The sequence below is a fragment of the Falco rusticolus genome, chromosome 3 (assembly GCF_015220075.1).
Source record: "Falco rusticolus isolate bFalRus1 chromosome 3, bFalRus1.pri, whole genome shotgun sequence".
NCBI classification, from domain to species: Eukaryota; Metazoa; Chordata; class Aves; order Falconiformes; family Falconidae; genus Falco; species Falco rusticolus.
In genome coordinates, this window is record NC_051189.1 from 112,481,331 (window position 1) to 112,506,282 (window position 24,952).

Consider the following 24,952-nt stretch of genomic DNA (forward strand, 5'->3'; position numbering starts at 1 on the left):
AGTACCCAGAGAATGGCACCACCTGGCACCCTGTGGCAGTCTTAGTGGCTAGACATGGGTTTAGTGGCCTGCAGAGGCTGTCACAAAGGAGGGGCTCTCACAGCGAGTTACAAGGAACTGCCTCAGAGCAATGCAGAAGAAACCCAACTTGCACCGAGTGAAGAACCAACACATTTCCCCAGGTGTTCCCCAGAACAGAGTCCTCATCCCTAGAGACTGCGGATAAGACTGTGGAACAAGGCTGTTACCTGCTTGATGGTGCCCAAGCTGGCATTGCAGGACACAGAAAGGTTTAAGTATATGCCTGTGGGCAGCAGAAAGTCCACCTGGATGTTTTGATTTTCCCCCTTGGCCCAGAATTCCGTAGGGCAGTAAATGCCTGGTGGCATCCTGCTCACTTCTTAGCTACCACCTGCAAGAAAACGGGAAAAAGTCTGTTGCTGTTCACTACGTGATATCTCCTCAGATCTGTGCTGGGCTCTGTGGGATGTTAATGTGCAAAAGAACCCAAAGAAAGGAAGGGTAGTGTATCCTCATAGGTCAGGAATATATGCAGCTTAGTCAGATTTCCAGTTCAGAGCCTTTAAGCCACAGAGGCGTCCTTGCTATAGCATTTGCTTCTATCTCAATGCAACCCTTTCTGAATCTCTTCTAGACTGGGATTAACATCTACATTTGACACACAAAAATATTAATAATCTTCACTTGAGAACAAAAGCATTTGTCCCGATAGCTCATTTATGACCAAGCAGCCAACAAAACCAGTAAGTCCCTACCCCTTGCTTTGTAAGGCAATCCTCAGGCCACATGCTCCAAGCTCCACTTTGTTTTTCCAGAGCTCAGTTCCAGTCTGCAAGAGGGAAAAAGAGATGTTGTCAGTTCTGAGTATGCACGCATTTTTATACACACAGATAAATAATACTCCACTGTATATCCCCCTCCCCAAGGAAAAATGAAATCTAAGGCTCAGAAAATCAAAATAAGTTTGTTAATTCCATCTGCATCCTTTCACTTGGTAGGGCTCTACAATTTATTCTCAGTACACCCAAAGAATGCAAAGAAGAGAAAAAGAATCTGAATGCTATCAGGTACAAACTCCTGTTTTCAAACACAGAATAAACGCACACATGACACATGCCTAAAACAAAAGGCATTCACCACAAACCCATTGTACATCTTCTTCCTTAAAGACATGTAACACCAAAGTCAGTTAAACCCTCACACTCCATCCATTTGCCCACAAGCAAAATACTACAGCAGTACAGAACTCCAGTTTCCTCCACAGGTGACGGGCAGCAGCGCGTGGTGTGTCCCCACATGCAGGAAAAGCTTGGGACTGCTAGCATTAGCTCCCCGCAACAGAGAAGTGGCTGTAACTAATTCTCTTCAAACACCTCAGCAGAGAAACCAGCTCACCTAAATTCCTTCTCACTTACCAGAGTTCTTCCCCCAGGTCAGCAGAGAGATGCGCCAGCAGCACAGCCTGGAGGGTGCTCCCACAGCCGTGACTAGTAGCTGCTGTGGAAACCCAGGCTTCAGCCTCCTGCATTTCCTGGTTCTAAATTCAGCCCTGCACATGCCCCAAGCAATTCTAAGTGTCACTTGTCCTTGGCCTGTGACACCAGTACAAAATTTGCTCATTCACTACTTAAAAAATGGCTTTGCAGCTGTCAGACGGCGTGCAAACTTAGAAAGAGACTGAGCAACATGCTGCGGAAGATCTGGGTCTCCCAAATCATGAAGTCCGGCTGTCAGCTTCTTGTGAGCCAGCCCTACACTTCAGAATGACAAGGAGCCCAGCATCTTATCTGCCAGTGCCTGGGAGCACACCACTTCCCCATCAGCTGCAGGGTAAGGATTCCCAGAAATACGAGCTGTTTTATCTGTCCCGCTTCCTCAGTGCACACGCTGTATCACACGGAGACCGGATACAGCAACCACAAAACCACCCATGTGCCTTAAGAGGGAGGGAAGTAAAAAGGGGAGGAGGCAAGGTTTACAAGTTTGAATAAAGCAAACCAAGCTTGCCTTGTCTTCTGCTCATTAACAATTAAACCAGCAAGTTTCTAGAACAGCTGCTGCCTCGGCCTTTCCAAGGGCAACAAAAGCAGCAATCTACCACAACTCTACTGACCAGCAGAGACAGGAGTCACAACAACGGCTGAACTGCTTCCTTCCACTGAGGATTTCTACCCAATGCCACATCCCATCAGATGCATGAAGTACCTATCCAGGCTATTAGCACTACAATGTGAAGTTCAGGTTGCTCAATCCCTTGTCTTTCCAAACTCGCTGATCATCTCCTGACGTAGAGGGATTTTTCCAACAGAACCTGGAGCAGATATGCCAAAGGGAGAATAACTCTAGACTTGCACAGTCTCTGGAACTTCGTTTACCAAACCTCTCCCCTTCCCTTTGCTAAATTCAGAATGCTCAACTAGTTGGACCTCAGATCTGATCCAGTGTGAGAGTTTTTACATGAAGCGAGCTCTGCATGGATTAATACTCCGGCACCACCCCACTTCCATCTTCCCTTCTGTGCTGGGCAATTGGAAGAGTTCTCCAGGGTGTAACCTTGTTTGCACTATCTTGACCTCATCAGCAGAAGTAATTACAATTCTGTTTTCTCTGGGTCATTTTGCCATTTGTGAATAGTCAGATACAGCATCACTCCTTTTTGTCGGGGTTTACGCTGCTGGTATTGTTTGAGATAGACTCTTTGTCCTTCACTGCAACAGTCTTTAAGAAAAAGGGATTCCCTGTTGCAGCTGTCAATTTTTAAAAGCCCCAGTGTCACCTCAGACTTTCACACTGGTGGACAGACAGATTATTGTTAAAAATCTCATATTGTGGTAGGGTTCTGAGCTGTAGGTCTGGTAGCCTGAGGTTCAAGTTAATCAACGCACACTTGACAGAAATTAGTTTACTGCACAACTTGCATATCTCTCAAAGCTAGGGCAAGCAACGGTGAGACAGAAGTTTGTGTTTTAGTGGGACGCAAACCCACAGAACAAAACTCGGGCAGATACACAGGCTATCAAAGACCCCTGCTTATCAACACCAGGCTGTAGCCACCCACTTTCTATAAGACACCCTCACTCCTCACTCCTCCTACTAGCCCAAAACATCTTCTTGCTAGAATACTTCCACATTCCCCCAACTACATCTTCCAATAACAATACTTCCTGCCCCAGCAGCCACATCTCCCACAACCCTCAAATACTTGTTTCAAGTGCAAGGCAGGTACGCTGCTGCCTTCCAGCTCCCAGAAGGTCAGAAGTTTCGCAGGACAGGATGCACGTGGCACTTGGCACCCCGGGGCTAAGAAGCAGAACAGACAACCAGAACACACAAAGCTCTCCGTCTATAGCTGGTATGTACCCATGCTCCATCCAAGAGAGATATACCTCAAGACGGGCTGGCCAGCTGATGTGCTTGGGTGGCCAAAAAAGTCCTAGCAAGGTGAAAACCCAAGCTCAAAGATCTGGCCCTCGCGAGGGCCAAGTATATCGTTCTGTGAACTTCATCCAGCCCCTGAACTGGAGGTAGCACAGAACGTCGGAGGAAACTACAGAGCCTCAAACACCTCCTCATTCATTTCTGGCAGCAGTCTTCCTCTGGGCCTGCTTGTACACAAGCTTGACCTAAAAGCTGCCCACTGGTACATATGTGCCCAGGCAGGACACCCAAGGTTGCGTGCCTCCGAGCCCTGCCATCATACTGTCCCCAGGCAAGGGTACTGCACAGGCAGGACTTGCAGGGGCAGTGTCTCATTGGCAGTGCTGTTGGCATAGCTGAGCATGGGAAAACAAGATGCAGTTTGCTCAAAACATTATTCTGTTATTTTCTGAGATGGGCAGGGCCCAGCTGCCCTAAAGAATCGCTCTTCCTATCCCACAGGAAGGGAGCAGTGGAAGCTGTTTTCCCAAAAGAAGCAAGCACACTTGATGGGAACCTCAGATCTCGCTAAGATGTGAGGAGTGACCAGCCACAACCCAAAGGGAGAGCCCAGCAGCTGGACAAGCAGTGCGTGGACTGGCTGACATACAGCATGGGCTGGGACTACCCTCTGCATGGGGCCATCGCAGCTGCTTCCTTCAGCCTGCAGATAAACAAGCTCTCAAACTGCAGAGCACAGTATCGCTTTGGACTTCTCAGAGAACATAAGAGGAAGAGAAATATATGCTGTCACACAACACAGGTCCCAAAGCATCAAGCATGTGCCCAGCAGCAGATTTCCATGGGCCCAGACATGAAGCTATTCCCCACAGTTCCCAGAGAATTGAAGCATACTCTCCTTTTCACACATTATTCTGCTCTGTGGAATATTTTGGTAAGGACAAGGTGAAAGTCTGTGCAAGACAGGCTTTCTCAGGAAACCAGGAATGAAATACACACGGACCTGTTCCACGTGGACCCCTGCCTCCGGTTCAGATGAGCACAACAAGCAGCAAAAACTCCCAGTAGTGGGCAACTGCTCCATAATCCCTCAGCAATTTTGAGATGTGGAGTCATGTCCTAGGGGAGCAATCATGAAAGATGCATCTGTTGGTACTAATCACTTCTTTACTGAGAGTCATATGGGCAATGAACCCATCTTACAATGCCCAGACCTCTTCATAGCTGGGCAGAAAAACATGGAGGAAAATAATCACAAGACAAAATTCCAGGTTCCAGATAAAGGCAAATCCTCAACCTCCTCTCCCCGCTTTGCCTCAAGTCCTTATTCCGCGAGAAAGCTACAGGCTGCTTTACCCTCCTTGAGGCTTGTCCATGCATTAATTGGTGTAAAGATAATAAATGTGTGTCTCTACCAAAGAGGAGAGATGACCAAGGCAGAGCTGATACGCATGTGGGACTAGGCCGTGTACCAGCCTGCCAGGCTGGAAGATAAAACCCCCTGTGTTACTGGATGCCACATAACAAACGCAGGCACAACATCAGTAACAGGAGGTAGCATATGTTTTGAGTTCACACACCCCGAGGAACACACAGTTGCACATAAAGGCAAATTTATGCAGAGTTTAACAGACACATTTGAAATTATCCAGACAGTATTTAACAAGCCAGCAGTCAACATAAAACACACTGACACAAATCTTTTCTTACAAAGTCTACCAGCCACAGCTTTGGTGTTTACAACATACAACTGCTATTGAGAGAAAAAAGAAGAAAAAAAAAAAAGCAGCAAGCTAACAAGATCACACGTGGAGTAGTGTTCCACAAACCTCTGTGAGGCGGCAGCGTTAGACAGACACAGAAGCTCTAACGCCCACAAACAGATTACAAAATTACTAAACCCCAGGACTACAAAAATACCTTTCAAGTTTATAAGAAATGAGTGATGCAGAGCTCACAGGTGATGCGCCTTGTGTGGGAGACAGCAGGAAGTCAACATCCATTGCAGGCAACTGAGCTGGGGGAGGAGGCCACCGGAATTTTTACATACACACGTGCTTGACATGTCTTTACCGTGCAATCAATACACTTCGCAGTTCTGAATCAACCCTAAGTTTTCATAGGTGCAGATCCGTTTCAGTGAGTGTTCTGAAAGTTTTTTAAGCTTGGGACTGCTTTTTTGGTGGGAATCAAGGGGTAAAACAGGTCCACTGTACACTGCGGGCAAGTCATGTAAGCATTGAAGAATGAAGAACAGACGGGGAAACCTGCTGCAGCAGGTGAGCGTGTCGAACTGGGCTTGGGAGTTTTGTAGCCCCCCCTCCCCCCTTTGCAGGGCTAACTGGATACTCACACCTAGGTGCCAGCCACTTATCACACAGCAAAAACGTGCTCTATCTGCTTCCCTTGTAGCATAAAAAATCCAGATTCAGGTGCCAGTCCCATGATGCAGATGCAACAGCAGCTCACAGTAAGACTGGCCTATCACAGGTCTGCCTGTTGACAAGTATTGACAACCTGGCTCTTTATTCACCTAAAAATGAACATGTGCTGGCGGGAGGTGCTGGAAACACAGCCTCAGGGGATGCCGGCTTGCAGAGGTGCAAGTGTCTGCTGTGCTGACCCATTCACCCCAGCTGAGCAGGGACCTTCAACGCAGCAGATTGGATGTGATGCTCTGGCCAGCCTACGGAATCCACAGCAAGCTGGACTGAGAACTCACAGCTGTCCCCTGCAGACAGCCACCAAGAGTGACCCTGAGCCTGGACATTCAGCTAGCAGCAGCCTTTTATGCCAGAAGAATGGTTTTGCTGCCTTCTTGAATACCTGCTAATAAAATTTTGGAGGTGGCATTAATAGCACAGATTTTGCTGTCATCTCAAGAAAAGCGTTTCCTTTACAACCTCCATTAAGCTTTCTGTAAAATACAGCTCAGTGTCCCAACTGTGCCGTTAGGCCACCACTACTCTCTTTCAGTTCCTGTGGCAGTATTGCACCTTCAGCAAAGGCCTGAGTTGCACCAGAGCTCCAACTGTCTCCAGCTCCTCCTTCAAACACACAAACACAAGTGTAAGGCTTGGCCCATGGACCAGGTAGGGAAAAAACCAGGACCCCTTGAAATCAGGTGTGGGGAAGCACTCAAGTACTGAACAATGCCTTTGTATCTCAGGGTTCATTTCCTCAAATCCTAGTTTAGAATATTCTTATCTCCTTTATTTGGTTTACTGCAATAAGACTCCTAGCTCCACCAAATACAAAAATCAAATAAAGGTTTTTGCATATTATCAGCTTATGCTCTGTATACTGATCTCATATCCTGCCACACAATTCCCTGCAGATTCATTTGTTCTTTCAACAGTAGTTTGTTGTTCATTCAGCTCTACATAGCAGAACACAGTTACATTGGTTCGAAACTGCCTTTTATTAGAGATTTCTAAGCCTCTGAATAACCACCTTTACTCACTACTTTGATTACACAAGCCATTAGGCTGAGGTAGATGTGCAGTGGAATCTGCCCAGGAAAAATGGGCAAGGGATGAAAATGCCTGTGCCTGACTCTTCAGGACCCTGAAATGCTACAGAGCACCCCTCTAGAGGCCGATACAAACCAGTGTTTATGTGCCGAAATCTGCATCCTCCATGCATCGAGATATCAGTGGAGAGCCCTGGATTTCTCCACCTTCCAAGGAAGCATTCTAGCTATGTGAAGACTACAAGGATCAGGCTTGGAACAACCACTGGATCCAAAGAATCCCTTGGCTTGTACTCTTCCCTTTATGAAATAAAGGCTCCCTTACTTTGAGCATTTATATTCCTCAATGCCTGCCTTACACATGCACATCCCCATAAAATGGGCTCGTAGAGAAAAGTAATGGGAAGCAGGACTACACTAATGTAATCTGAACTGGAGCTAACCTTGTTTGTGTACAGGGCTGATGATGAAAGGGGTTGTCAGCAAGGAAAGAGAGAGGAAAGCTGAAAGTACACGTGGTGATAAAAACAGGCAGCACTTCTATGGGGCTCCCAGCACCAGAGTAACTAGGGAAAGAGCAACAGGGCGATACACCATCACTGAAGCTCAGCAGGGCCTTAGATCCAGCCACAACTAGTAATAGCCAAAGGAAGCAAAAGAGGAGCTCAGGTAAAGCAACTTAAGAGAAATAGCAACGTAAAGCCATACCTTATTCTGGAAGTAAAATAGTATCACTAGAGAGAGGCAGAGGAACACCAGGGAGTAAGAAAAGTACCCGATGGGAGGACTCGAGAATCTTGCTCTGGTAGAAACTTTCAAGCAGCCTTTTAGGCAAGGTCACAGTCAAGCAACTATGCTTTCAGTATTGTCTAAGGAAACATCTAGTGGGAAACAGTATATTTAGCAGTTAAAGTAAGAGCTTGAAAGCTGACAAATTGCAAAGTTCAGTTTCCAACCTTGAGAGTCATTTGATGCACGACTTCAAACATCTCCTCTGTGTTTCAGTTTTCTCTATGCACAAGTATATCTCACGAAGGATGTTGTAATTCTTAAATGCTGGCAGAGTGATTTGGAATCTTTGCACTCCTGCTATTACTGCTAACAGGGGCATAGGCTGGGAGTTGGAGGAAATTGTGATAAATGAAAGCTTCTGGCTGAAGAGGTTGCTGAAATCGGTCTTTTTCAAGAGACTCCCATGGGTGGACAACACGTGTTGCTGATGAAAACAAAAAATAAGCCATACATTTCTAATGACCCTCCACCACTACATTCAGCTTCCTTTACTCTCAGGTTCCCACCTCAAGCACGTACCGTGTACCGTGCTTAGGTGTTATGGATACCTTCTTTAGAGGCCTCTTAGGAGACTCCGCGCCCTGCCAAGGCACACAACCCATGGCAAACCCGGCGCAGAGCCCCACACCGCTGCTGGCAGCTAACCCGGGCAGCAGAGCACCAGCGCAGGCATGGACGACGGACAGACGTTGCACAAACCTCTGGGTGACTCTCACGCGGCAGCGACAAGGTGCCAAACCTGCCGGGGGGGCCAGGCAGGGCCCTCTCCAGCGGGTGACACCATCGCTCTCGGCCCCTGGCCCCTGCCAGCCCCCAGCACATCTGTCCCTGCGGGGGCCCGGCTTCGAGGGCTGGCTCCCCAGGCAGCTAAAACCCCACGTCCAACACGTAGATTACCGAATCCTAAACCACCCAGTTTGTATAAAGCAGAAGCGCTTTTTCTTCAGAAAAAGCACAGCCCGTTGAAGGAGCCACTCGGATTTGCCTCAAACGGCACGGAGACACACGCAGGACCGAGCCACGGGGGACAGGGTGACCCTCCACCAGCCGCGGGGCCCGGCCCGGGCCGGACGGAGACCCCCGGCCGCGGCGAGGGGGCAGCGCAGCGCCCCGGCCCCAGCCCCAGCCGGCCCCGCTCCCCCCGGCCCGACGCTCACCTGCACTGCTCGCCCGCGGCGCGGGGCTCCGGGCTGCCGGCTCCGGGCTCCCGGCTCCGCCCAGGCACCGTCTGCAAAGGGCCGCCCGCGCCCCGGCGCCGGGCACCGTCTGCAAAGGGCCGCGCCGCCGAGCGCGCACCGCCCACCCGCGGCCGTCGCCCCCCGAGCGCCCTGCCCCGCGCGCCGGGCCCGCGCCCCCCGCACCGCCGCGCAGCTGGGGCCGCGCCCCAGGCAGCAGCAGCCCCGCCGCAGGGCCGCCGCACGGCGCGCACCGTCACCCTCGGTCCCGGCGGGTCACCCCGCCGGTGCAGCGCCCCGGTCACCTGCGCGGCACCGGCTCGGCCAGCCCAGCGCGTGAGGAGATGCACAACCGGGAGCGCCGGTCCCGGCGGCCGCGCAGAGCGTGTCCCCAGCACGACATGGCTGCCACCCTCCCGACGCCGCCGGCGCCGTGCGTGAGCCGGGGACACACGCCTGTAGCGCCGGTCAGCAGCTCCGTTACAGCTCCGTTACCACCAGAGCTGAAACACGATGTTGAAGGTGGGCTCCAAACCCACATGTACGGTAAACCCACCCACACGGGAGATCCGGCATAGCCTGGGATTCGCTCTTTCCCTGGAAGGGGCTCCTTTGACCGCCTCAGCCCTGCAACTACACTTTCTTCACCTGCAAAAAGTTTTGTGCGACAGGGATGGGGAGGACCCCAAATCCCAAAGGAGAGTCAGGTGACGAGAAGACAAGGTGCCTGCGGGGCCCAAAGTAAGAGCAGGGTAGCCACAAGCTGTAACCTGCCTGGCGTCTCACTAGCACCTGCTAGTCACAGGAGAGAGAGGACCCAAGCACACCGTTACGTGCTGGGGACCAAGGACATACAGGGTACCTACCCATTTTTTTCCTCCCCCAACCGGTTGTACAGATCCATTATCTGCAGGGGAAGCCCACCCAGGCACCAAACCATCCTGCAAGGACCCCCCACCAGAGCCTCGAGGTGCCCCAAGGGTCAGCTGCTTCTCAGACACTCCATGGCATTGCCATCACATCTCTCTGACTTGTCACAGGAAACTAGCGGTTCCAAAGAAGTGGCAGATGGGGGTAAGAAATGTTTCCAGTGCTCAAAGACAATCGCTCTCCTCCGTCTCATTAAATTTTCAGCAGCAATTAGATATCCAAAACCCATTTGCTCATTTGAAAAACTCTTTCACATGTTTCCTCCTGCACTTGAGAAGTGCCCACCATACTCCGGGTCGAGAGTATGTGAACCTAGATTTGTGCTTTTAATTATTTCACTCCCATACATGGAAACAATCTTGGTATAGGACACAGTGTCAGCATGTTGCCCTGGCTGGTCCTGCAATTTTATGACTCCCAGAATCACCATTTCTCCTAAAGCTTCTACTGCTGGAGGCATGTGATTAAGGTACATTTTTTTTCCAGGTTATTATCCAAGAAAAACTCATTATTCTTGCAATCTGACTCATTTTTTCCCCCTGAACATCACTAGTTGGCAATACAGATACCTTGCCCTCGGTACAAACTGTGACTGTTGAAACATTCATTCTTTGACTCCATTCGAATCTCTACTATCATGTCTTAATGTGACCTTTTAAAGCTCAGAAACGGCCTATTTTAAATCATTGGCCCTGACATATGTTAAAGGTATGTTGAACAGACTGTTTACAGGAATTTGGTTTCTGTTCTGCTTTTTTTTTTTTCTAACAGTTTTTCTATTCATCATCTTCAAGTTTCACATGTAGGACTATACTGAACACTTACAGGACATATGCCCACACTGTGAGAAATTGGACAACAGAAACCATAGGGAAGGGAAAAGGAACTGAAAGTCAGAAAAATAGTTGCAACTGCTAGATTAAAAATCTGAGACCTTCAGGAAGAACAGAAAGGAAAGATCAATTTGTTGTTTTTCCTCTGTGTTTCTGAGAACAAAACAGTGCAAACGGGCGTGAAGAAAACGCTGGTAAGAAGGGCTAGTGGCATCCGCGTGGCATTCTTTCAAATGCACCCAATATTAGGCACGTGCTCAGCATCCCAGTTCAAAAAGGCCATCTCCATCCCATTCCAATCTGGTATAAATTTACCCAGAGTTCATAAAGTTCCAAAAGGTTAATTTTGTATTCTTGGCTGTAACCTTTCTCTTGCCACGCAGTGGGCACATGCTCCACGTCCCTTATTCTGGTGAATTTGCCAGGAACATGATGCCATGCTCCTGCTGAGCCAGGGGTCAGCCTTGTCCTGCTTGGTGAATAATGCACACCCCAGCCCCAGTATTCATGACTGTCACACTGTGGTCCAAGTTTTATGCAGGACTCATTAGAAGAGCACAGAGGAGAGAAGAATGGTCACTTTTTGTATAATTGCAGGGACAGGTCTCTGCCACACCAGTTAAGAGCCCTGCCGTAATAACAATTAGGGTGAAATGTGGCAACTAGAGCTTGACTCCAAGCTAAGCATCTAGCAAAGAAGAAAAATCGGTGTCTAAAACCAACGTGGACATAGTTGTTGGGTAACACAAACTGACTCTCATTAAAAAAAAAAATAAATCAATTAGTATTTGCCATGCATAAACAAATTCACTTGGAAATAAGAAGGGATCTTCTCCCAGGCTGTATTATAAAGGACATGCACTGTGGACTATCCAGGGTTAACATAAAACTGTAGACAGCAGAAAGACAAATGGACACAAGGGATGAGTTTTTGGACATTCTGCATTGCACAACTGCAGGCTCAGGGTACAAGCCTTTGCAGGATAAGGAGTGCCCCAGAGCTCACAGGAGAGATGGGGGATTCTCTACAGATGAGGATGAAAACCCCACAGCGCTTGGCTAGAGCAAAGGGCTGCTGTCTATTATACATTTACCAAAGCCAAATCTAAAGTGTGATTTTCTTTTCATCTTTTGGCTTGTACTCCAGTTACAACAACTACTTCCATTAATACCTTCTTTCTATATCCCTTCAACAAAGCTTTTTCTGCACCCTTAGTCTTAATTATCAGTCTTTCATAGCTCCACTTATTGGCATTTATCCTCACATCTTTTTTTTTTTCAGGTTGTTTCCTCTCTGCAGTGCTCCAGGTACACCATTCTTGCACATCTGCTTATCATCTCAGCATCCCTTTACACAATGGACACGGCTGGAAACACTGGCTGTGCAGCTCCTAACCATCTCCCTTCCAATCCCTTTTCTACTGCAATGTGCTGCATGAGAAATTCAGCCAATGTTCATAGCCTGGATGAGACAGCTGGTTGGCTCTTGGAGGGAGAAGGAACAGGGACACAAAGGGGAGGATGACAACAAGCAAGTAATGTAACCACAGCGGTATTTACAGGACTGCCCATCAAGAACACTTTCAACTGCCTGCGGAGCACCTGGAGAGAAAATCACTGTGCCTGTTCTCCTGTGCCCCCAACCACAGAGGGGTCAGTAATTTTAGTAAATTATAAAATTTATGAAGCTGCATTCACCACTTCTACAGGCAAGGCTACAAGAAGCCTCTCTTGTCCTCCACTGACTGGAGTATGTGATAAACAAACAAACCCCACTGAACTCGCCACATTTAATTGCACCACAAAGCAAACAGGAAGCCAGTGCAGTTTTTCGAGAGTTGAAACTATTTGCTCCATGTGGTTAACACTACCCAAAACAGGCGGGAAACCGCGTTTCTGCTTCAGCTATGCAGCTGGTCTGCAAATACGGCTGGTAATTTGCCCTTATTTAAAAGTCAAAAGAGGCTTTTTTTGGTAATCAGATCTGAAATAGGATCACAGCCGCGTGAAGTGTACAACACTGATCAACACCAGCAATCGCAAAGGCGGGGAGCAGAGCTCACCTGTGTAAGTACAGCCACAGGATACACCCTTTGCTGAGCAACACCTATGATCAAACCCAACAGTATTTCAAGATTTGAAGATCGCCGTTTCTTCTTGCACCTTCCACAAAGGGTCTCTGTGCTATATAGCACAATGATACGCTGCTACAGGCTTTTCACTCTTTGTTGGGATTTCTTTAAACATACATACATATATAAACTGCATCTTACAGCCTCCAACTGCTTGTACACATTCATTTTCCTATCTTGAACATACCAGTTCTCCATCTTCAAATAGCCAGAGCTGCCACAGCCCTACCAATTATGATTAACTTCATAAACAGCTTAATACTGCTCCATTTTACAGATTTTTATTCAAGTAGGACACAATGTAAAAGATGATGGGAAGACTTGACCTTCATCACTTTGAAAATCAGCGTTGGTGCTCTAAGGAAAGCATTGACTAATCTAAACCAAGTGCAGATCCAAAATCTCCCAAACTTTGTGGGGGAAAAAAGGAAGACATGAATTCAGAATTTTCATGTCAAGCCCCAGTGATTATTTCTATAGCAGCCAGCAGTATGGTAGGACATTAGAGATAACAAACAAACCGCTGAGCTAGCCAGAAGCCAGAAACAAATGCAGCCCAGGGAACCCAAGCTCTGACCTAGCACAGGGAGTGCAAAAGCACAAACTTAAGTTAACATAAATTTCTGTTTTATAGAAATATAGCAGTACTAATAATAAATAGTAAGTGTTAATATATTCAGAATAGATACACTTTGATTTGTACTGCTTAAAAAACTTCAGTAGTATCTGCTGTAAACCCTGCATTCTCATGCTTTTCCTCCTTTGTTGTTGACACACAAGAAAAACCAAGACACAGAAATGAACTGGCCAAAAGTTACATAGGGGAATGGTAGAAAAATCAGGTTAAATCTCTGGTGTCCTCACTAAAGGACTTGTTTTATTTGGATAACAAATTTACTTGTAGTGCCAGGATTGCAGGTCAGTAGCCCCTGACATGGGTCTCTGGAGAGAACAGAAACTAGCAAAAGGCTGTGTTGAATAAAACAGAGGAGAAATTAATCACACCACCTTCTTAAAATGAAGACTGAAACGACCACTTCTCTCAAGAGCTCACTACCACATGTCTCAGGTTCCACTTTCCCCCAGCTCAAGTCCCACAAAAATGGCAGGTCCTCTGCTGAGGACAAGGCAGAAGATAAACACCAGAGGAGGATGATATTTAGGGGAACAAAACTCAAAGGATCACAAGCACATTTACCAGCTTTACCCAGTATGGGTTGCATTAACCTGGGGGACCACAGGTACAGGAACAAGGACCTCACCAAGCAACCAGCTCTTTGCTACCCTGGGCTGACCACCTCCACACACTGCTAGCTTGTCACATCCCAATGCACACATCCTTAACCAACCCTGAAATAGGTGCTGGTTCTCTCCTATTCTTCATCTATGCACAGGCAATCTTCCCAGGAGGAGAATATTTCTCTGAAGAAAAATGTGGCAGTTACTTCATAGCTTGGAATTCGGGACAGCTGAGCGCAGAGTGGTTATAATATGAATTGTTTTTATTTCAAGAAAAAGGCCAGTTTGCTTGTTGATATTGCCACAAGACATTTCAGAGAAGAAAACCATGATAAAACCTCAGCACGTTTTTATCTTCATTTGATGAACATGCATTCAAACAAAAAACTCACTAAGCAAAACCTTTCCATGACCTGTACAGGAGCTGACAGTAAATTATTAGGGGGTGGGATTCAAGGACCCGAGCAGCCTGTTTGTTCAAAGAGCCTCTGAAATCACATCAATCCCAGGACCCCTGAACAACAGAGAGAAGGGAGAACGACACTCAGCTCTCTTGCTGAAAGCCAGAATGGTGTAATTTGGTGTCCTTGCCCAGAAAAAAAAAAAAGTTTTATTTGCATGACTACGCATTTAAATGAAGGATATTGCAGATCTGAAAGCAATGCATTCCTCCATGATTTCCCCATAAATGCTTGCAGAGGAAAAACAAGCAACAAGAACTGACCTGAGTTAGCTGCAGCAAGCAGCTGAGATTTCTATCTTGATCATCCACACCACCACAAGACTTCTAAAGGAGAAAAATCTCTGGAGGCAGTTCTCCTTTGGAGGTTATCAAAATGAACCAGGAGGCTTCGTTTGATACCTGCTTAGTTGTTTCTTCATCAGAATCTCAAAGTTACAGCTTCTGTCAGTGTCAAAATCTTGTGTTAAGGAAAAAGCAAGTTCTCTTAACTGTTGGGTGTTGCAAGCAGTACAACATCCCAGAGAATGAAGTGGAAGGTATTAATCAAATGCTAGATAGGAGGAGATGCTACTGACCCAGCTCTGCAACATATGTGAAGCTACAGCTGTGTAAGGGATACAGTTTGAGTTACTGACTGCAAAAACGTTACGACAGAATGGTTTGGGGGACAAACACAAAACCAAAACACCACCAACAAAAATCCCCACCAAAATTACACACGCTGCTCCAAAAACCCAAGACAATGCTTTCAAGGACAGGACCTGGAGTAAATACTCATGTTCAACTCCTCGTACTGGCACTGATGCTGTGGCTTTTAATAAGGTGTCTCACCTGTTTCTCTGCATGCAAAATATACATAATATTACTTCCGTGTTTCACAGGGCATTTTGTAAAGCTCTGTTGTTGGTACAAATCATTTAAGGTCTTTAACTGGTGGTGCTACACAAGTTCAAAGCATCAATGTCTCAACACAAATTATTATTTACACCTTTAACACTTCAAAATATAATTGCATAGATACACACAGCATTTTCACACACACACAAGGAATGCCTTGCAAAACCTCACTTCTCTTGAAGATGTTTTCTTGATACAAAACCAAAGAATGTCAAACAAGTGCACAGAAGCTACATACTTTTTCTGACTATTGGTTCTTCATGAGGGACAAACAACTTTCCTCTTTTTCTTTTTTTTTAAATACCATTTCTTGGGAGTACTTCTTTTTGCACCAATTGAGTTATTTTAAAACCACAAACTTCCACTATGAGTTGTAACTGCCTGTTTAACTAAAACACGCTATTTAATCTTGAAATTACTCTTAGGGGATTCTGGATCCTTTTCTTTGCTGCCAGAAGAAAAGCAGCACCCAGTCTTCCCACACTCAGAAGTACAGCTCAAGCTCGCATGAACAAAAAACTAAAACTAGACATCAGTGATAAAGTCAGAGCACTTTAAAAAAAAAAAGAAAAAAGGTCCTTCATCCAGTTTGGGAATTTTGGGGGCCCTTATTGTTTCCAGTAAGACCAGATCTTGCAAACTTTTGTGTGGGTGGCTGGCTGCACACTGAAGACAGGCATACGCAGGTGCCTGCCTGCACCAAATACTGTGCACAGACTCACGATTTGTTATATTTGGGTGGGTTTTGTTTGTCAACTTTTAGTTGGTGCATAAAGTGCGTATTCCAAACTAAGCAACATTCATAACCCAAACAAATACACTCTCTGCATAAAAACCAGGATATACGTGTCATGTTACAAAATGAGGCACATGCCAGTGACAAATGCTTTAAGAATTTTTTAGCAGCCACCTGAAAAATCACTTAAGAGTCAGAAATTAGTAGCAAAGGCCATTGCATGAGTCATCAATGACAAGGAAAAAAGGAATGGGAAAGGATTTTTTTTTCTTTTTTCTAAAATGAGAGATTGCTTTGGCTGAAAGAAAATTATCATTTTTACTGTTACCAGAGCAAAATTTCCATTTGTGAACAGGGGAATTTCCACCTGAGACATACTGATGAAGAATCATTTACATAGCTGGAGGTAAAACTACAACTTTTACCCTGGGAACAGTGTTGAAGAAAAAACAAACTGTCTTTGGTAGCAGTAAAGTGCAAAATTTTTGTCCTCAAATTTTGGTCCAGAAATAGCAAATGTTTGTTTTCATTAGGTCTTTAAAAAAAGAAGACGTATTTCACAGAAGCTAACAGTCCAAATAGCCTAAACAGAACTAGGACTGGGAAACTGTACCAGACAACTATTAGCTACATTAAGCGCTTACACTACAAGGGTCAGCGTGCCTTTCAAAACAAAATAAAAGCTTCATCATTTATTATTACAGTATCATCATTTAAAACGTGGCAGCAGCCAGGATTTGAGCGAGATTGGGTGCCCCCCCTCACATCAGTGGGATGCACTTAAGCAGAGAAATTTGCTGCCTCAAAGGATTTTTGCAGGTCTTGCCTTGCATGCTACAAACTCGCTGCTGTCTTAGAACAGTTAACGTTGAGCACTGGATCACTTAAGAGATTAGCGAGCTATTCCCCCCCCCTTTACTGCTGGCTTGTTCTGCTGTCCCCACAAAAAGGGGAAAAACAAAGAGTACCACAAACTAGCAAAGTCTTTAAAATCAGTCTCCTAAAAACAGAGAGGTAGGGGACTCTGATGGGGTCAAGCCTTCAGGAAAATTCTCCACCAGCCTAAAACCAAAATCATCTGCCCCAGCATGGAGATCAGCACCAAGTCACAGCCCAAGCAGTAATTCCAGCCAGTCCTTGGGACGGGTCCCCTGGCACACTTCTTGGTCAGAAATTGCTGCTTGGCACTAGGCTGGCATCCAGTAGCCTGATAACGTTTTAATATGACAGTATGAATGGGCATCTCCAGCAAAGCCTAGGTATTTTGCAGGCTGAGCTGGAAGCGGACACGCTCCTCACATAACATCCCTAGGGATAAGCCCTCTTCCTATTAGAATAGTTACATCTGGCATTCCTACAGCAGACAGCAATCAACATGCTGCCACGCTGGGTGTAGAAGTGCTGCCTGTGAGCACATGCGTGACACATCACATGCACATACAAAATAAGAGGGGAACTACATGGAAAACAGCAAAGCAAGACACACAGAAAGTGCATTTAAGACAGGCACTGTATCTAGGCTATTGACAGAAACCCCAGCTCACTCCCACATGTGTATCTTGCATCACAACCCTTTGGGTAATCTGGAATTTTTATCATTAATAGTTGCAGAGTTTGCTGCTTTTCTCTGGGACGTGAGAAACAAAAAAAGGCACATTGTTCTGTGAAAATTGTACGTCATTATGATTTGCAGACTGGGTTTTGCACATGCAAGACATGCCGCTTCTTTCTGAGCATGCGCTGTCCAGGTCCTCTTCCCAGCAGCTGTCTTGCAAAGCCAAAGCACTGCACTCCTTGGCAACTCACCTTCCCTCAACACATGAAAAAGTGAAACAGCCGTATTTATTTATTTATTTAAAATCTTTTTCCTTCAAGCTTCCAGGAAGACCTTGCCGCTCATTTGTCAGGGCTTACTTCAAGGAAAACACTTGAATACTTGAAAACTGGTAGGGGGGGTGTGTGTGTGTGTGTCCCGCCATTTAACTGGTGCTTTTGCTGAGCCTAGCATGTTCAGTCATCTGCTCCTGAACAGATAATAAAACTGTCCACATTGGTAAACAACACTGAATATTAATTCAATTATTAAATCAATTGAACAATAGCAGTTTCTAAGTGCAGACGGTCTTAATTGCTTACTAGAAGAGTTTGCAGTCTATCTTCATATTTGTACATTTTACAGTCCTGAGTAATGAGGCTTCACCTAAGTGATTCTTCCATTTTAGCAGAAGGCCAGCAACATAACACAAGTTACCCCAGCTTACCCACCTCTGCATATACATCTGCTCAGTCACTTGCTTGGAAAATTGTAAAGATCTTAGCCTGGGTTTGATGCAACGTTATTTCCACTAGGTCCTCAACAGCTACCACAAGCACACAGCAACTCACACCCCCATCTGTTTTAAACGGAAAAAATTTCAGCCTTATCCAGACTGCCTGGAAGTCCCTTTTCTAAATTGTTGCTGCTGTAAGCCTGTTCTGCACCATCACAAAGACCTTAAGTCTGGCTTTACCCTGACACTAAGAGGAACAAATCACCCAACAAAAGCAGCCATAAAGCACCTGCGGTGCTGGCAGGGGCTCAGCAAGATGACAACTTTGTGCTGGATCTCCTATTTCCCTGTTACCTGCAACAGGGAAACACTCAAACTCTCATTTCCTTCCTCCTACCTACTTTCCGTTTAGTGTTTTGAGTGGCTGGTGTAAATTGGCTCCAGTCAGGAGCCGGAGTTTCAATTTTCTCTTTTTCTGAAGGTCACAGATAGAAAGACACAGAGCAAAGTCTCCTGGATAAAAATGACAAAATGACAGGCGTTAAGGAGAGGACAGTAACAGACACACAGAGTTAACAGAGCCCCCAGGCATCAAGAGCCATGACGCTTGGATGCCTACAGGAAGATACGAGCTGCACACCACTATCAAGAAGGAGGTGAATTGTGCCACAGAGTTCACATGCAACTTTGGCAAGGTGATGCTTTCATAATTAGGCTGGGAAATTTAATGGAAAAATTTAGTGAAGTCTGTGTGGCTTCTCTCCACAAGCACCAGCTTCACAGGTATGTGTTATTATATACAGCACAGTCATATTGCCAAAGTACTTTGCAAAGCCACACTGCTTTGTGTGACTGAGAATGAAATGATCTGGAGTCCCCACTGGAGATACCAAGCAACATGGAAACCACCTGAAAACATTGACCAAATACAGCCATTTGCTAGAGTACCACAAGAGGGGGTGTAGCTTGTTTCCAATGACCTGACCATAAAGCCTTACTTCTATAAAGTTCTGGAAGAATTTGCAACAAGCAAAAAGGCACCAGAAAAGGGAACCATTCCATTTACGTTACTGTCAGTAAAGCATCTCTCTTTACCATCCCATTTCAGACTGCTACATTCTCAGCCAAAGAGCAGCTCTTGTGATGGGGAACAGTGGGAAATCTTACTTGTTTTACTCTGAGAGGTCAGAGATGCCAGGTCTTGAGGTTGATGTTTTGCTGGGAAGTACTGGCTTCATTGCTGTCCAAAAAGCTTATGGGCACTGAACTGCCTGTAGCACAAAGAGTGTCCTGCTTTGCAAGCTGGGCAATCCCAGCATTGTCACTCCAGTGAAGATGCACACAGCCTGCAAAACTGCAAACTGTAGCAGCACCCGTCTTGGGCTATGCAGGCTGGAGAAGTGGTGGGCGAAAGTAAAACATGACTGACAATGCCTCTTGTTGTGGTTATCTACTTGCTAGATGTGTGGCTTGCTAGTCAGTCAAATGCCCAACAGGTTAACAAGCCTGCAGACCTATGGCATGGCACCCCCATGAACCCCTAACAGCAGCATTTCCTGCTTGCTTTGGTTGCAACCACCCACCTGCTCATCTGTCAGGTTCCTTCAGGACGCTGTGGGGAGCCAAGATGCTCCCTCAACTCTCTAAAGAAAATGTTGCAAAGAAAAGGGGCCTTTAAAGATATTCCCTCCCTACCTCCTAAATCCCCCAACAAAACCAAATATACCTAGCCACTACAATGGGATTCCTTCTGTGCCAAAAGCAAAAGAAATTCACGAGCCCTTTGACACTAAAAATATATCCTTCCTCCTCCTCAGACTTCTCCTTTTACAGAAGCATTTCTCTTTCTGTGCCACTTCCCAGCCTGTCACACTTGTCTCTTTTTACTAGCTTCCACCCCGGAGGCAAATGCCCTCTCAAAACACATTGCTCCTGATGATGCCATATGGGCTTTTAATGTCATGCCATTACAACCTGAGCCACAGCACCCACTTACAGACCGTTCAGTGCTACAAAAGGTCATGCCCTGACTATTCCTCCATGCACATTATTTATTTACCATTCTTCTCTTCCTTCAGTGCTTTATTGATTGGTGCTGCTGACTCCCATGCACTCTGCTTGTGTATCCCCTGCATTTGGAGGTCATATGCAGCAGGGGGGGAAATGGAGGCTAGCACTTTCTGTTCCTGAAACACCAGTCTTTTTTTTCCCCTGTGGTCATACAAATATCCACATAGCAAACTTTAAGATTGGAGTAGCTCCCTCAGATTAGCAAATGACAAAAAACCAACCAACCCCCCCCCAAACCACACCTGATCTTTTTTCACTGCTGAATCAGAACCAGCAAAAGCCCACAGAGATTTGAAATGTGTTTTACCAAGAGGAGAGATGCACAAGTACATGCACCTGATCTCACTCACCAGAATAGCTGAGCTCTCATGCCCCATTGCTCCTGTCGCTACTGAACCTTTGTCTTCCCTCATCTCAACTAACAGACACCCCAGCATGTTTGGTGGTAACAGATTACTTGGCACTGCGAATTACTCCATCCAGAGCATCACAGCATTTTCCCTGCTCCCCTCTTCCTGAGCCTCTTTTGTGGGGTCCAGCTGACCAAAGGAGGGAAGGCAGCTGAACATCTACTCCATTTACAAATGACAAAAAATGGCATGGGAAATCCTGCTATACTGCAAAACAGTAGAGATGAGGACACCTGACAAATTTGCACAGGAGAGAACTCACAAAGTCTTCCCCTGCAGTCACTTTAGATAGCAAAATGATCAGCCATGGGACAATCAGATCTTGATGAATTTTTTATCACCTTCTTGATGAGCTAGAAACACTGATCATCGACAGATGGTTGTGCCTGCTACCTTGGCTGTACTTTGGAGACCTTGTAGCTACAAGCTGGCAGGGTAAACACCTGTCCAGGAAGTTCTGCCCACATGTGAATTAGCAAAGACTGAATAAGCCCAGTAAAAAATGCTCCCACCATCTGGGTCCAAGGCAAAGTGATCTTCCTCCATGCTGGCAGCATCAGCAGAAGACACTGCAAGTGACTTGTCCATCAGTACTCCCCACGTACTCCCCTGGGATCAGTCTTATAGCAGAAAATTAAAATCAGTCCCACTGCTTCTCTTATGTTGCAAAAAAATAGAGGAAGAGGCCATAAATAAAATAAAAAAAAAAAACCAGCAGCATAACTGATTCTGAAAACAATGTTTTTGTCTGCTCTGAATGAGAAGTCAGCAGCTCTGATTGCATGTGTGCAAATTCCCCCAAAGTTTCCCTGAAACTTTCCATTACAGAGAGGCAACTGAGCTTTAGTGAAGACAGCCATTAAGTTTATGCCAATACTTGTTTATTTACTTCAACTAAGATACCTGCTAGCTCTTATCATGGGTGACTGAATCACCCTCTACCTATATACGTGTAGCTGACTGTCCCTGAAGGAAAGGAGCGCATCAGCAGTTCTACAGATTGCAAGTGCTCAGAAGACATCTGGCTGTAACGGGGCTTCTCCTGCAGTGCTTTACTCCTCTGTTTAGCTGGTTGCCTTACGTGAAGAAAAATGTTCTGGTGGGAGGACTGGGAACTGCCAACAGACAGGCTGTTTCCTTAAATATACAGGACAGCTGTAGCTTTTACACTACCCATGCACATCACGCAGGTAATGTAAAAAAATCTGCTTAGGTAATATAGAAAAAGACCTCTGCAAGAGACTGCATAGCACCATGTGAGAAACCAGTCAGATGCAGCTCTCCAGGAGGAGAGCGCATCTGCTAAGTTCTAGACAGAGGTGCCTGGGAGACTTGTTGTGGGAAACAAATCCAGGAGGATAACAATGCTAGGAATTAATCTGGAAGACATGAACGGGCATCACCAAGAAATCACTACTGACAAATTTACATTCAGCACGCAGTAGAGACTGTTAAATCTACATCCTTGTATCACAGCAGACAGCTCTGCCCACAGATCAGCAGCCATAGCATTACCGTGCAAAAATCATCCATATGCTTGCTGGTGGCTCTGGAGGGAACTGTAAAATGAAAGAGAAAATTGAATCCTAATGGAAGCCTGTTCCTGTCACTTGGGAACCTGAACTAACCAGCATTCTGGCCAGTTCCTTTACAGCCCGGGTAGCAATTTGAATATGGAAAAGCCAGGCAATCCTTCTCAACAAACACCTGCACAAGCTATTCTTGCCTCTCCTTGTATCACTGGGTCATATCTGGTACCATTGGTAACATCTGTTGAAAAGCCAGGAAAATGGCATGTAATCTGAAGGACCCCTTCAGTGGAAGCCAAGGGTGGGCAACTTCAACAAGGCGGCATCCCCTCAGGCCTTGCCCTGCTCTAACATGCACACAAAGCTCATACGCTAATTTTTCCATCTCTCTACCCAGCTACTGATTAACAGAGTGTCTCACCCAATTCCCTTTCCTTTTCTGTCTCAAGTGAAGACCTATCTTTTCATGCTTTGGCAGCTGTTTTTCTCCTCTTCCCTACCCACTTGCCTACTGTTGTCTTGCTAATTATTTTTTTACAAGGCTCAATAATTGATGCAATCTTTCCCATTTTTCATCTCTTTCCTATGGCACTGTCTGGCAAGCAAAGAACTCACAAGCAGCTGTGCTCAGCTGACTTCCCATCCACCTCCTCGGGAGAGAAACCATTGCCAGAACAAGACTTTGCAACCTAAACCTCAATTTACCTTTCTCTGGACTCTGCAACTGTTACCCAGAGGAGCAGCTTTTGAAACCACTTAGTGACATGCTAGCAAACCAAGGCTATCATCAATAAAACCAGCATCTCAGAAACACCCATTTATCTCATGTTTTGAACAGTTACCTGTAGTCATCTAGCTCCATTCCTCAAAAATGTTTGCTTCTAGAGAATTTATCTTCAACTCACTGGCAGACAAAGCAGCACTACAGTGATCTCAGATTAGAAATAGCCTCCCATTCCGCCACAATCATACTGACTAGAGCACAGGACTCCTTGTGTCTCTCTCTAGAGCACGTGGTGTTGAACAAGAGCACAGATTGAATACTAAAGTGAACAGGATACTGGTCCCATATGGTAGAGAAACTCCCTCAACCCTACAAGTTATTCATCTACCAAAGATGAATTCTGGGTTTAACGAGAGTAGAGACTCACTCATGTTAAGTGTGTAGGAGACTGGAAAAAATGTTTCCAAACATTGTTTACAAGTCCTGTTCTGGAGAGGACTCTGCTACAGGTTTGACTCCCGCAGGACACCTGATGGTGCAGCTCCCTCATCCTGACGCTATCCTAGAAATCACTTTCTTCATATTTTGCCTTTTACTGATGATCAAACTGACCATTTCCTCCTCTCAAAACAGAGGGGAGAAAACATAGCAGTAAATACAGGAATTACACCGACAGCAGAGTTCCCATGCAGCTTCTTTTTGTTTTGTTTTGGTTTTCCAAACACTGTCATGCATCTGAAAAACAGAAGAATTACCAGTTCTTTGCAAACCGTTAGCAATTGCTGTCTGGCTTGCAGTTTGGGAATCCCTTCTCTGAGCAGTTCACTATTGTCCAGCCTTGGTACAAGCTGCCAGCTGCCCCAGGTCACAGGAAAGTAGGGCAACTCATAGCTGTTGCACTTCGAACTAGATGCTTGCTTATTTCACACACTCAGAAAACCTGGACTGCATGGTTTTTGAAGCATAAAAACCCAAATTCTGCAGGAATCCACACCAGTGGCTCATTTTTCAGCATTACTCTGACACTGACTAAATCTGACTGATTATCACAAATGCCTAAGTTGCCTAAGTACAGGCCAAATTCTAGTTTTGCCCATTTAAGAGCTGCTGAGGAAGACAACTGCCAAAGAGGAGAAGCAACAAATAGTTCTGCTGCAATTGCGCAGCACTGGGCAATGCATTTCTGAGGAGCACATGCATGCCACTTCCTCAGAGAGCCACTTCTGTGGCACACATGACAGAATCACACCATGAAAAATACACCAGCACGTCGTGACTTTTCCAGAGCCTGCACCCAGACCTTTTGCAAGTGTTGCCAGAGGCTTCCAGTCTACTAACCTCCACCCCCTGTCCTGCTTGCAGCTTGTTGTTTCAAAGAGCAGTGGTGTGAAAAAACAGGAAGCCATGCAGAGGAGAGAGAGAATACAGATTGAGGCACGAAACTGCAGCAGCAACAGCTCCCCCAGCGCACACCCCACCCCCTCTTCCCTTCCACCCCCTTACCACAGGCCACCATCTCGGCGAGAAACGTTGTACTTGCTCTTGACGGGAAGCTGGTTACGGAGCGTGGCCAGAGAGCCACTGAGGGAGGGGAAACCCAGCAGCGCGAAGGGAAACACATCCCACTAGCCTCCGTGGGTCTCAGGGGCGGGGAGAGGTAGGCATGCAGTTGGTGTTAAGGGAGCTGGACTAAACCCACAGGTATCAGAGCTTCCTGGAGTGCCTGCTACACTTGACTATCAACCTGAGTCCTAGCATGCGCTGTCCGCTCCTGAGCGGTAGAAAAGGCAGGACCAAGTGCAAAGAACTCCCGTTACCGCAGTCTTCTTCAGGAGGCTGTGCTGACAGGGACACTGGGTGGGATTGCTGACCGTGCAGCAC

The 24,952-nt window shown here is 46.2% G+C and overlaps 1 protein-coding gene across 7 annotated transcripts in view; it reads right to left on the bottom strand.

Annotated features, from left to right (window-relative positions):
- PIK3CD (phosphatidylinositol-4,5-bisphosphate 3-kinase catalytic subunit delta) overlaps nucleotides 1-24,598 on the bottom strand; it is a 50,363-nt gene extending 25,765 nt beyond the window's left edge. The window contains exons 1-4 of one of the 7 annotated variants that reach the window (XM_037382250.1): nucleotides 8,821-8,859; nucleotides 4,403-4,518; nucleotides 777-850; nucleotides 249-412 (exon numbers count right to left, since the gene is read on the bottom strand). In XM_037382250.1, the coding sequence (XP_037238147.1) occupies nucleotides 249-389 (141 nt within the window). In that variant the 5' untranslated portion in view covers nucleotides 390-412; nucleotides 777-850; nucleotides 4,403-4,518; nucleotides 8,821-8,859. Of the gene's footprint in view, nucleotides 1-248; nucleotides 413-776; nucleotides 851-1,436; nucleotides 1,877-2,134; nucleotides 2,289-4,402; nucleotides 4,519-8,820; nucleotides 8,909-9,143; nucleotides 9,166-24,574 lie in introns of those variants that run through there. The other 6 variants (XM_037382248.1, XM_037382253.1, XM_037382251.1 and 3 more) reach the window with 6 other exon arrangements.
- Between the last annotated feature and the right edge of the window lie 354 nt (nucleotides 24,599-24,952).